Here is a 13,573-nt window from a genome sequence, read left to right as displayed (position 1 = left end):
TCAACATTTAAAAAAACACCAAATTACCAAAAGTATGTGGACACCCGATCGTCCAACATCTCATTCCAAACTCATGGACATTAATATGGAGTTGGTCCCCGTTTGCTGCTATAACAGCCTCCTCTTTTCTGGGAAGGCTTTCCACTAGATGTTGGAACATTGCTGCTATAACAGCCTCCACTCTTCTGGGAAGGCTTTCCACTAGATGTTGGAACATTGCTGCTATAACAGCCTCCACTCTTCTGGGAAGGCTTTCCACTAGATGTTGGAACATTGTGCTAGCCTCCACTCTTCTGGGAAGGCTTTCCACTAGATGTAGGAACATTGCTGCGGGGACTTGCTTCCATTCAGCCACAAGAGCATTAGTGAGGTCAGGGCACTGATGTTGGGCGGTTAGGCCTGGCTCGCAGTCTGTGTTCCAATGCATCCCAAAGGTGTTCGATGGGGTTAAGGTCAGGGCTCTGTGCAGGCCAGTCAAGTTCTTTCACACTTAAAAGTTGCGTGCGACAGCCCTTGCTGGGCAGAAATTTGACGAACTGACTTGTTGGAAAGGTGGCATCCTATGATGGTGCTACATTGAAAGCAGTGGTGGAAAAATCCCGGCAGGCCAAACCCTCCCCTTAACCCGGACGACGCTGAAACATTTGCGATTATAGCCTTACTGCCTTGTGAGTGCTGCTACGCTTAGAATGTGAAGAAATAGCCCAATACTTTATCAACATGTTAAGCTAAACGTTCTGATCGGTTGCGTCATTTGCTTTTTAAGTGTTTTTTTTAAATATACAGTGGTTGTATTAATTTGGGATGTATAGCTTCCCACAACTGTCCCAGACTATGTTTGGAATATTCCGTTCTTGTCACAGAAGGAGGACAATCTGACCAATAGGAATACTACTTTTGTAGATTCACAGGCTAGTGCTTTTGCTGTTCCTTACACCTACTCATCTGATTGGCTCACGAAAAGTAAATGTGTACAGTTCACATTGGGAATTTGATAAGGAGGCGCATGGTTGCATTCGCGATGTCGGTCTTCACTTGTGGAATACTTTGGAGCTGCGATACCCGTCAGAAGGACCTGATCACGTGACATGCATTGGCTAATAAGAATTGAGATATCTGAGCAAGCCATGTGAGCTGGGAGAAGGGAATTATAATGATTATACTCAGCCCAAGGGCACAACAGACACTTTGGTTGCATAAGGCATGGAATTCTGTTTTAGGGGGCATTAAGAATACTATTGCTGTCTGAATACAACCTTGTTTTCCAACTGCATGAACGGGGCGGAAGGGTAGCCTAGTGGTTAGTGTTTAACTAGTAACCGAAAGGTTGCTGGATCGAATCCCAGAGCTGACAAGGTAAAAAATCAGTTGTTCTGCCCCTGAACAAGGCAGTTAACCCATTGTTCCCCGGTAGACCATCACTGTAAATAAGAATTTGTTCTTAACTGACTTGCCTAGTTAAATAAAGGTTACATTAAATAAAATGTAATTTAACAATTAATTGGATGCATGCGAGGCAGACGGATCTGTACATTTCTGATGACAGTGAAATGACAGGCAAACGACACAGTAACCATGCGATAATAACAATGCTAACTTATTTCTTGCTTTGCCTTGACAGCCTTTCCCTGGTTCGGGATGGACATCGGCGGTACTCTGGTGAAGCTGGTCTACTTCGAGCCTAAGGACATCACGGCGGAGGAGGAACAGGAAGAAGTGGAAAACCTGAAGAGCATCCGCCGCTACCTGACCTCCAACACGGCGTACGGGAAGACGGGCGTCCGAGACGTCCACCTGGAACTGAAGAACCTGACCATGTGCGGCCGGACGGGCAACCTGCACTTCATCCGCTTTCCAACGCAGGCCATGCATCGCTTCATCCAGATGGGCAGCGTCAAGAACTTCTCCAGCCTCCACACCACGCTCTGCGCCACGGGCGGAGGGGCCTACAAGTTCGAGAACGACTTCAGAACGGTGAGTGAGAGAATGAGACAACGGGTGACCTGACAACATTGCAGCCTCATTTCTACCAGTATGTCATATGAGTAATGAAGAAAAAAACTCTAGACAACCTTTACTCCACACAGAGACGAAGCTCTCCCTAGCCCTCCATTTGGCAAGTTTGACCATAAGAGTCTGTAATACCTACTTGTTTCAAGCAGACCACCATAGTCCCTGTGCCCAAGAAAGCGAAGGTAACCTGCCTAAATGACTATCTGTAGCCATGAAGTGCTTTGAAAGGCTGGTCATGGCTCACATCAACACCATTATCCCAGAAACCCTAGACCCACTCCAATTTGCATACTGCCCTAACAGATGCACAGATGTTGCAATCTCAATTGCTCTCCACACTGCCCTTTCCCACCTGGACAAAAGGAACACCTATGTGAGAATGCTGTTCATTGACTACAGCTCAGCGTTCAACACCATAGTGCCGTCAAAGCTCATCACGAAGCTAAGGACCCTGGGACTAAACACCTCCGTCTGCAACTGGATCCTGGACTTCCTGATGGGCCACTCCCAGGTGTTAAGGGTAGGCAACACATCTATCACGCTAATCCTCAACATGGGGGCCCCTCAGGGGTACATCCTTAGTCCCCTCCTGTACTCCCTGTTCACCCACAACTGCGTGGCCAAACACGACTCCAACACCAGGGAGGAGGTTAGAGACCTGGCAGTATGGTGCCAGGACAACAACCTCTTCCTCAACGTGATCAAGACAAAGGAGATGATCGTGGACTATAGGAAAAGGAGGACCGAGCACGCCCCCATTCTCATCGATGGGGCTGCAGTGTAGCGAGTCACATCCCGAACAAACTATCATGGTCCACTAACAAACTATCATGGTCCAAACACACCAAGACAGTCGTGATGAGGGCACGACAAAAACGTTTCCCCCTCAGGAGACTGAAAAGATTTGGCATGGGTCCTCAGATCCTCAAAACGTTCTACAGCTGCACCATCGAGAGCATCCTGAGCGGTTGCATCACCGCCTGACATGGCAACTGCTCTGCACCTGACCGTAAGGCCTACAGAGGGTAATGTGTCACTGGGGCCAAGCCTCCTGACGTCCAGGGCCTATATACTAGCCGGTGTCAGAGGAAGGCCCAACAAATTGTCCAAGACTCCAGTCACCCTGGACAATATTTACTGTTTATTCAGTAAATATTTTCTTAACTCTATTTTCCTTCAACTGCATTGTTGGTTAAGGGCTTGTAAGTCAGCATTTCACGGTAAGGTCTACTACACCTGTTGTATTCGGCGCATGTGACTAATAGTTTGATTTGATTCCAGTCAAGGAAGGGTGTTCTGTGTTTAATAAGACATTGTTTTTTAATATTTTGTCTGAACTTGAGGCCGATGCTTTACTGTACCAGTGCTGCGAAGACGAGCTGTGCTGTCAGGCACTTGGTTGTGGTACTGACCGGCTGGGCTTCTATGTTGTCTGGCCGCAGACCTGATTTGTTTACGTAGTCCGGGTTGAGGTTAGCAGGTGACTGAGGTTTTGCATCATGCTTTGGTTCTCCTCACACCACCTCTCTCTCCTCCCCCCTCTACAGATGGCTGATTTAGAGCTGTTGAAGCTGGATGAGCTTGACTGTCTGATTCACGGCCTGCTCTATGTGGACTCCGTGAGGTTCAACGGCCACCCTGAGTGCTTCTACTTTGAGAACCCGTCAGACACCCAGAACAGCGCGAAGACTCCGTGCAGTCTGGCCGACCCGTTCCCTATGCTGCTGGTCAACATTGGATCTGGGGTTAGCATCCTGGCTGTATACTCTAAAGATTACTACAAACGGGTCACCGGCACAAGGTACAGGACACAGGGATGAACTTTAAGTTTTTTTTATTTTTATTTTAATCCTTGCAAGGTCTGTATTTTTATGATTTCTGGTAGTGTTTAAAATCTGAGAGGTTTCAGGACAGTGCTGTTCACCAGTGCCAATTCAAATCCATTTGTTGCATTGGTTTTACATACAGTATCTACATGCTTTGACGACAGTCCAAAGTCATTTTTACTGATCATCAATGGACTGGGTTTTCCCAGGTGAGAGTTGTTTTCATGTGGGGGAGTCATTGAACAGAACGAAAAATGTAAATCTTCAAAAATACTTTTTATTCTTTTTAGTTTAGTTTTCCTCGTTAAAGAGAGGAGAATCATACCTTGTAATGTTTTTTAAATTTTTTTTACACCTTTATTTAACCTTTATTTAACCAGGCAAGTCTCAGGCTGAGGGGGGACAACCCGGTCTCAGGCTGAGGGGGGACAACCCGGTCTCAGGCTGAGGGGGGACAACCCGGTCTCAGGCTGAGGGGGGACAACCCGGTCTCAGGCTGAGGGGGGACAACCCGGTCTCAGGCTGAGGGGGGACAACCCGGTCTCAGGCTGAGGGGGGACAACCCGGTCTCAGGCTGAGGGGGGGACAACCCGGTCTCAGGCTGAGGGGGGACAACCCGGTCTCAGGCTGAGGGGGGACAACCCGGTCTCAGGCTGAGGGGGGACAACCCGGTCTCAGGCTGAGGGGGGGACAACCCGGTCTCAGGCTGAGGGGGGGACAACCCGGTCTCAGGCTGAGGGGGGGACAACCCGGTCTCAGGCTGAGGGGGGACAACCCGGTCTCAGGCTGAGGGGGACAACCCGGTCTCAGGCTGAGGGGGACAACCCGGTCTCAGGCTGAGGGGGGACAACCCGGTCTCAGGCTGAGGGGGGACAACCCGGTCTCAGGCTGAGGGGGGGACAACCCGGTCTCAGGCTGAGGGGGGACAACCCGGTCTCAGGCTGAGGGGGGGACAACCCGGTCTCAGGCTGAGGGGGGACAACCCGGTCTCAGGCTGAGGGGGGGACAACCCGGTCTCAGGCTGGGGGGGACAACCCGGTCTCAGGCTGGGGGGCAACCCGGTCTCAGGCTGAGGCAACCCGGTCTCAGGCTGGGGGGACAACCCGGTCTCAGGCTGAGGGGGGACAACCCGGTCTCAGGCTGAGGGGGGACAACCCGGTCTCAGGCTGAGGGGGACAACCCGGTCTCAGGCTGAGGGGGGACAACCCGGTCTCAGGCTGAGGGGGGACAACCCGGTCTCAGGCTGAGGGGGGACAACCCGGTCTCAGGCTGAGGCAACCCGGTCTCAGGCTGGGGGAACAACCCGGTCTCAGGCTGGGGGGAACAACCCGGTCTCAGGCTGGGGGGAACAACCCGGTCTCAGGCTGAGGGGGGACTGCTTTTTAGGCCACTGTTGTATGTTCATTCAGAACCACTTTCCATGACCCCGGCACGAGGGACGAAACCGTAACTTACATTTACATTTAAGTCATTTAGCAGACGCTCTTATGAAGCATGCATACGTGTAACTACAAAATTTCACACATTTACGATTTGATGTCATTGCCCATTTGATGTGTTCCTGGGCCTGATGCCTTCTCTGTGTCCTCCTCTCAGTCTTGGTGGGGGTACGTTCCTGGGCCTGTGCTGCCTGCTGACTGGGTGTGAGACATTTGAAGAGGCTCTGGATATGGCTAGCAGAGGCGACAGCAGCAATGTGGACAAGCTGGTGAGGGATATCTACGGAGGAGACTATGAGCGTTTCAGCCTCCAAGGATCTGCTGTAGCCTCCAGGTGAAAGAGGGATCACTCAGTACTGGAATTATACTTAATATACCATGATAATTATACTGGATATACCATGATAATTATACTTTATATACCATGATAACTATACTGGATATACCATGATAATTATACTGGGTATACCATGATAATTATACTGGGTATACCATGATAACTGTACTGGGTATACCATGATAACTGTACTGGGTATACCATGATAATTATACTGGGTATACCATGATAATTATACTGGATATACCATGATAATTATACTGGGTATACCATGATAATTATACTGGGTATACCATGATAATTATACTGGGTATACCATGATAATTATACTGGGTATACCATGATAATTATACTGGATATACCATGATAACTATACTGGATATACCATGATAACTATACTGGATATACCATGATAATATACTGGATATACCATGATAATTATACTGGATATACCATATGTTCCATTATATTTACCATGATAATATATACACTGAACAAAAATATATAAACGCAACAATTTCAAATATTGAAGAAAATCCTTTAAATGCCAAGAGTGTTTGAAGCTGTGATCAAGGCAAAGGGTGGCTACTTTTGAAGAATCTCAAATATAAAGTTATTTTTTGTTTTTTTGGTTACTACATGATTCCAGATGTGTTATTTCATAGTTTCAATGTCTTTACTACCATTTTACAATGTAGAAAATAGTAAAAAGAAAGACAAACCCTGGAATGAGTAGGTGTGTTGACTGGTACTGTAAGCATGTACAGTTGAAGTCAGAAGTCTACATACACTTAGGTTGGAGTCATTAAAACTCGTTTTTCAACCACTCCACAAATTTCTTGTTAACCGATTTGCCAAAACTATAGTTTGTTAGGACATCTACTTTGTGCATGACAAGTAATTTGTCCAACAATTGTTTACAGACAGATTATTTCAAATATAATTCACTGTATCACAATTCCAGTGAGTAAGAAGTTTACATACACTAAGTTGACTGTGCCTTTAAACAGCTTGGAAAACTCCAGAAAATGATGTCATGGCTGTTGAAGCTTCTGATAGGCTAATTGACATCATCTGAGTCAATTGGAGGTGTACCTGTGGATGTATTTCAAGGCCTACCTTCAAACTCAGTGCCTCTTTGCTTGACATCATGGGAAATCAAAAGATATCAGTCAAGACCAGAGAAAATAAATTGTAGACCTCCACAAGTCTGGTTCATCCTTGGGAGCACTTTCAAAATGCCTGAAGGTACCACATTCATCTGTACAAACAATAGTACGCAAGTATAAACACCATGGGACCACGCAGCCGTCATACCGCTCAGGAGACGCGTTCTCTCCTAGAGCTGAACGGACTTTGGTGCGAAAAGTGCAAATCAATTCCAGAACAACAGCAAAGGACCTTGTGAAGATGCTGGAGGAAATGGGTACAAAAGTATCAGGAAGTTGAAGCTTGGTCGCAAATGGGTTTTCCAAATGGACAATGACCCAAGCATACTTCCACAGATGTGGCAAAATGGCTTAAGGACAACAAAAGTCAAGGTATTAGAGTGGCCATCACAAAGCCCTGACCTCAATCCAATAGAAAATTTGTTGGCAGAACTGAAAAAGCGTATGCGAGCAAGGAGGCCTACAAACCTGACTCAGTTACACCAGCTCTGTCAGGAGGAATGGGCCAAAATTCACCCAACTTATTGTGGGAAGCTTGTGGAAGGCTACCTGAAATGTTTGACCCAAGTTAAACAATTTTAAAGGCAATGCTACCAAATACTAATTGAGTGTATGTAAATTTCTGACCCACTGGGAATGTGATGAAAGAAATAAAAGCTGAAATAAATCATTCTCTCTATTATTCTGACATTTCACATTCTTAAAATAAAGTGGTGATCCTAACCGACCTAAAACAGGGAATAGGATTAAATGTCAGGAATTGTGAAAAACTGAGTTTAAATGTATTTGGCTAAGGTGTATGTCTGTACTTCAAACTTCAACTGTATGTATGTATGTATGTATGTATGTATGTATGTATGTATGTATGTATGTATGTATGTATGTATGTATGTATGTATGTATGTATGTATGTATGTATGTATGTATGTATGTATGTATGTATGTATGTATGTATGTATGTATGTATGTATGTATGTATGTATGTATGTATGTATGTATGTATGTATGTATGTATGTATGTATGTATGTATGTATGTATGTATGTATGTATGTATGTATGTATGTATGTATGTATGTATGTATGTATGTATGTATGTATGTATGTATGTATGTATGTATGTATGTATGTATGTATGTATGTATGTATGTATGTATGTATGTATGTATGTATGTATGTATGTATGTATGTATGTATGTATGTATGTATGTATGTATGTATGTATGTATGTATGTATGTATGTATGTATGTATGTATGTATGTATGTATGTATGTATGTATGTATGTATGTATGTATGTATGTATGTATGTATGTATGTATGTATGTATGTATGTATGTATGTAATTGTTATGGTAGTTAATGAACTGTAGAAGCACATAGATATAAGATATAAGCTACACAGTACAAGGTGCAATGTAGGTTAAGTAACAGTGTCCCAGAAGAGCTCTATATCACTGGCCTTGTTTTATGATGTTCAATTCCCTTTTTAATTCTAAACAAAAAAACTCTTAATTGGTATCGTTTTTAAATTTTAAAGAAGAATTTGTTCCTTCCTAATAGAAGTTCGTGTGATTCTTATGTTATGCTTTTGTTATTTTAACACAGCTTTGGCCACATGATGAGTAAACAGAAACGAGACTCCATCAGCAAAGAGGACCTGGCCCGGGCTATGCTGGTCACCATCACCAATAACATCGGTTCCATTGCACGCATGTGTGCCGTCAATGAGGTCATCGCACAAACATTCTCCCTGCAGTCTGCGTTATATTAATATTCATTCACTTAGTTAATGTTCTCAGGAGAAGTCGTTGTCTAAAAGGGCTTATTTACATTTACACTTTTTACATCCGGGTCATTTTAGTCAGTTATCCAGAGTGACTTAGTGCGTTCATCTTACGGTAGTGTAACCGGTGTGAAATGGCTAGCTAGTTAGCGGTGGTGCGCTAGTAGCGTTTCAATCGATGACGTCACTCCCTCCGAGACCTTGGCAGTAGTTGTTTCCCTTTGCTCTGTAAGAGCTGCAAGGAGGTGCAAGGAGAGGAACGGAAAGCAATACTGTTACAGTAGCTAGGTGAGACAACCACATTTCATTCTTTTTTTTTTGGCTGGTTTTCTATATGCTTTCAACTTCTTTAGTGTTTCCATGGTGATCAAGCAGCATTTCTACAGGGCTTTCAAAGCGCACCGAACTTCAGCTCCGCCACCACCACCTGGCCCGTAGACCTTTTTCCCAAAGCGTGAACGACAGTATAGAATTACTCTATTGTCGAGCAACAAAGTTTTAGTGTCCGTGATCTCTCTCTAATAGTGATAGCTCTGACAAGAGGACAAGAGGCCCGACACATAAGCTTGAATAAAATAAGTGGTACTAAGAAAAGAGTCGTGTGCAGTTTTCTCTTTTATTTGACGATCCAACACACCTGCTACAAGATCACTCAGATGTGGGGCTGCTTTAAAAATACACTTTAAAAGAGTGTCGGTGATCGGTGATCGTACAGACAGGACTATAAGTGCAAGGGGGTTCAGTTCAACGGCGATACAACAGTACAGATGCTGTACCAGCTGACTTCCTTCTCAGCTCTGGCCTTGTATGGTGATAACAGGGGAAGTACAGCAGACTCCCGTCTTTTAGCTCCACTTTGTGGTAATCATGAGTACTTATTTGTATCCCCATTGGCTGTTGGTGTTTTATTAGGATCCCCATTGGCTGTTGGTGTTTTATTAGGATCCCCATTGGCTGTTGGTGTTTTATTAGGATCCCCATTGGCTGTTGGTATTTTATTAGGATCCCCATTGGCTGTTGGTGTTTTATTAGGATCCCCATTGGCTGTTGGTATTTTATTAGGATCCCATTGGCTGTTGGTATTTTATTAGGATCCCATTGGCTGTTGGTATTTTATTAGGATCCCCATTGGCTGTTGGTATTTTGTTAGGATCCCCGTTCAGCTACTCTTCCTGGGGTCCACATGAAACACGACATAATACAGATCATGAATAGACAAGAACAGCTCAAGGACAGAACTACATAAATACATTTAAGAAAGCGATGTTTCTGGGGTTCTGTTATGAACTGACCGGCTCTGTATGTTTTGGAAACATTACATTTTTAAAAACATTTTAAATTGATGCCCAGAACTATGACATGTTTCACTTTCAGAAAATCGAGAGAGTTGTGTTTGTTGGGAATTTCTTACGGATCAACACCGTGTCTACTAAGCTGCTGGCCTACGCCATGGACTTCTGGTCCAAGGGACAACTGAAGGCCCTGTTCCTAGAACACGAGGTACAACGCTTGATTTTGAGTTGGAAGATTTAGATTCTGTCAGACCTGAATGTAAACAAAGTTGTCAACTCTACCCCCCCACCCATTATTTATTCCCTATCCCCACCAGCATCCATTATTTCTTCCCTATCCCCACCAGCATCCATTCTTTCTTCCCTATCCCCACCAGCATCCATTTTTTCTTCCCTATCCCCACCAGCATCCATTTTTTCTTCCCTATCCCCACCAGCATCCATTCTCTCTTCCCTATCCCCAACAGCATCCATTGTTTCTTCCCTATCCCCACCAGCATCCCCCCCCCCCCCCCCCCAAAGCTCCCAGAGTTCATAATCCTCATTTGATTATTAGTAATAATACTATATTTACCACATTGTATGTTTTTCTGTAGGGATATTTTGGCGCGGTTGGGGCATTCCTGGAGCTGCTAAAGTCGTCTGAGGAGCCATGATGATATGCCACTGCCCGAGAAGCCGCCACAGGAAACTGGAAAAAGCCATTTAATTTAACTAGAAATATCTTTGATCTATTTTTCTCTAAAATCCCCTCAAATAGAGGTTTTATTAATAAAGCTAATGTAATGTCTCATGTCATGAACCCTGTGTGGCAGGTCGCTAAGGGTCACAGAGACTGTGTTAGTTTCTGGGTACTGTGTGTAAATATCTATTCTCGTAGTTCTAGAGTGCACTAAAGCCAAAACCTGCTGAGATTTGACCTGTGTGACAGGAGTCTGCAGTCTTCGGTATAGAGGGAAGGGAGTTTCTCTCAACATATGAACATTGCCTTGTCTGCTGCTGTTCTGTCCATCTTTGTGAAAAAGGCCAACGGAGGGGGGGGGGGTAGTTGTATCAAATGAAGGGACCAAAGAGGCTGATTCATCATAATTGACTGGCCCTTTTAATTCAGCACGTCACAACGAGGGTCCACTCTCCTGTTGCTTGTGGCACATTTCATCAGGTCCACTCTCCTGTTGCTTGTGGCACATTTCATCAGGTCCACTCTCCTGTTGCTTGTGGCACATTTCATCAGGTCCACTCTCCTGTTGCTTGTGGCACATTTCATCAGGTCCACTCTCCTGTTGCTTGTGGCACATTTCATCAGGTCCACTCTCCTGTTGCTTGTGGCACATTTCATCAGGTCCACTCTCCTGTTGCTTGTGGCACATTTCATCAGGTCCACTCTCCTGTTGCTTGTGGCACATTTCATCAGGTCCACTCTCCTGTTGCTTGTGGCACATTTCATCAGGTCCACTCTCCTGTTGCTTGTGGCACATTTCATCAGGTCCACTCTCCTGTTGCTTGTGGCACATTTCATCAGGTCCACTCTCCTGTTGCTTGTGGCACATTTCATCATAGCTTTATTAATGCCTCATGGTTAACAGATATGTAGTGTTTATAAACCCTTGGTTCACCAGCCTCCTCAAACTCTCTAGTCTCTTTTAGTGATGAAGTTCTGTTAAGATGTATGTTATAAATCTGGATCCTTTGGTTATTTTGAGATGCTGCACTACGAGTCCAGTACAAGTATCCACTTCTGTTTGTTTCACACTTACCTCACACTTGCCTCACACTTGCCTATCTTCTCCAAACCCCGGACCATGGCGACACCCCTCTACAGCCAGTGGTGATGTAAAATCGTCTAGTGTTTTGAATTGCCTAGTAAGGACTGCTTTGTGGTGTTTTTATCTCACGTAGTTGTACGAAAGGTACATAACTACTGGCAGCAGTTTGTCTACATAGTGATTTTTTTTTAAAGTATTTTATCTTATGTCGGTGTGGGAGTTCCTCACCCAGTGTGAAGGGTTCATTTACCTGCAGTTTGGACAGGACATCTCTATTTTGGCCCCCAAAGCAATTCCCATAGCTGCTATCAATTTTCTTGTTTTCTACATCAGTTAAAGCTATTCAATGTGCTTGTAGCTAGAATATTGAAGGACCACCACACTAGACATGATTTACCTGTTGGCTTAGGTATTTCAAACGGCAGCAATAACTGGGCAGCAGTTTCTAGTCAAAGAAACATCCCATTGATTGCGTCCATCATAATGACCTCATACAATGGACCTGATCGGACAGCTCAGAGCTTCTTGCTCTTTTCTGTCCATAGGAAACAATTGGATTAATGGAAGAGAATCCAATGTCTCAAACCTTTGCTATTATGACATCACAGAATGTTCTGTTCTCTGTTCTGTTCTGTTTTTTTTTTTTTTGCCTTCCTCCTCTCCCTGTTGGTTAATGGCCTCCGCCTATCAGGTGGCACCGTTGTCAAACTGGGTAGCAGTTTACTTACTGGCTACTCTGTGCCACCTACTTCTCACCTCAAACTTGTTTTGTTGCCTTTTTGTTTTTAGTAGAACTATGATTCTGTGCCCTACAGTCTCTTTTTGTTTTTAGTAGAACTATGATTCTGTGCCCTATGGTCTCTTTTTGTTTTTAGTAGAACTATGATTCTGTGCCCTACGGTCTCTACTTTTTTTCTTCATGTGAAGTGTTTATGATTCAGTGTGGCTCTTTGTGAAGGCTTCAGTTAGACCTATGTGAAGTCACGAGTCTCACTGCAACATGGAGTTTAGTCGGGTTAGCAGATGGCGTCATTCAACTGCATGGGATTCTGACTTGATTTCATAAAGATCTTATTTTTTATTTTTTTGTGGGGGGGTGATTTTTCAAATGTTCATGTTGTGTTTTTCTGTATCGTTTTTGTTGTTTTTTGGCTCAGAGTTATTACAAGCATCCCCTGTTCACATTTGCATGCTCTTGTGAAAGTGACAATAGGCCTTGGTACTAGTCTGGATCAATGGTTCAATTTGGGATTACCATTTCAATATTTATGACCCCCTTCCCCCTCCCAATAGCAGATTTGTATATTATATATCCCCCAATAGCAGGTCCCAATTCACGTTCTATTTATTGAAGTGTAATAACTACTGATATGTTGAAACACCTCAAGCGTCTGAAAACAACTTCCTGTAAACGTACGTCAGTAACCGACGTCCTTCTGCTGTGAGGTAACGTTACGTAAAGACGTTTCTCTGTACTTACAAACCTCAAATGTCCTGCCAAGTTAAATTATTGAGTCAAGTTCAATTTTTTTTTTTTTTTTGCATCAATGTATTAGACACTACTGAAGACGACCTTACAAGTCTGGTATTGAAGCATTGTGAAAACATGCCTGCCGTTCGAGTCAGTTTTCAGTATGTTAGCCTGGCTCAATGTGAAGCTCGTCTTCCCTTCCGTTAACGAACAGGAGAAGCCTCAGTGGTATCCCCTGACCCACGTTAGTGTTAACGAACAGGAGAAGCCTCCGTGGTATCCCTTGACCCTCGTTAGTGAACAGGAGAAGCCTCAGTGGTATCCCTTGACCCTCGTTAGTGTTAGTGAACAGGAGAAGCCTCAGTGGTATCCCTTGACCCTCGTTAGTGAACAGGAGAAGCCTCAGTGGTATCCCTTGACCCTCGTTAGTGAACAGGAGAAGCCTCAGTGGTATCCCTTGACCCTCGTTAGTGAACAG

At 44.4% G+C, this 13,573-nt stretch overlaps 1 protein-coding gene across 1 annotated transcript in view; it reads left to right on the top strand.

The window, feature by feature from the left end:
* The window catches only part of LOC124040443 (pantothenate kinase 3-like), a 29,896-nt gene extending 19,240 nt beyond the window's left edge, over window positions 1-10,656 (top strand). The window contains exons 2-7 of the mRNA XM_046357648.1: window positions 1,622-1,974; window positions 3,561-3,814; window positions 5,436-5,612; window positions 8,389-8,512; window positions 9,941-10,066; window positions 10,455-10,656. Of these exons, the coding sequence (XP_046213604.1) occupies window positions 1,622-1,974; window positions 3,561-3,814; window positions 5,436-5,612; window positions 8,389-8,512; window positions 9,941-10,066; window positions 10,455-10,514 (1,094 nt within the window). The 3' untranslated portion in view covers window positions 10,515-10,656. The remainder of the gene's footprint in view (window positions 1-1,621; window positions 1,975-3,560; window positions 3,815-5,435; window positions 5,613-8,388; window positions 8,513-9,940; window positions 10,067-10,454) is intronic.
* Window positions 10,657-13,573: the final 2,917 nt, after the last annotated feature.

Source organism: Oncorhynchus gorbuscha, linkage group LG07 (assembly GCF_021184085.1).
Source record: "Oncorhynchus gorbuscha isolate QuinsamMale2020 ecotype Even-year linkage group LG07, OgorEven_v1.0, whole genome shotgun sequence".
Classification (NCBI taxonomy): Eukaryota; Metazoa; Chordata; class Actinopteri; order Salmoniformes; family Salmonidae; genus Oncorhynchus; species Oncorhynchus gorbuscha.
The sequence above is the reverse complement of the archived record's forward strand: the minus strand, read 5'-3'. Positions and strand labels throughout refer to the sequence as shown.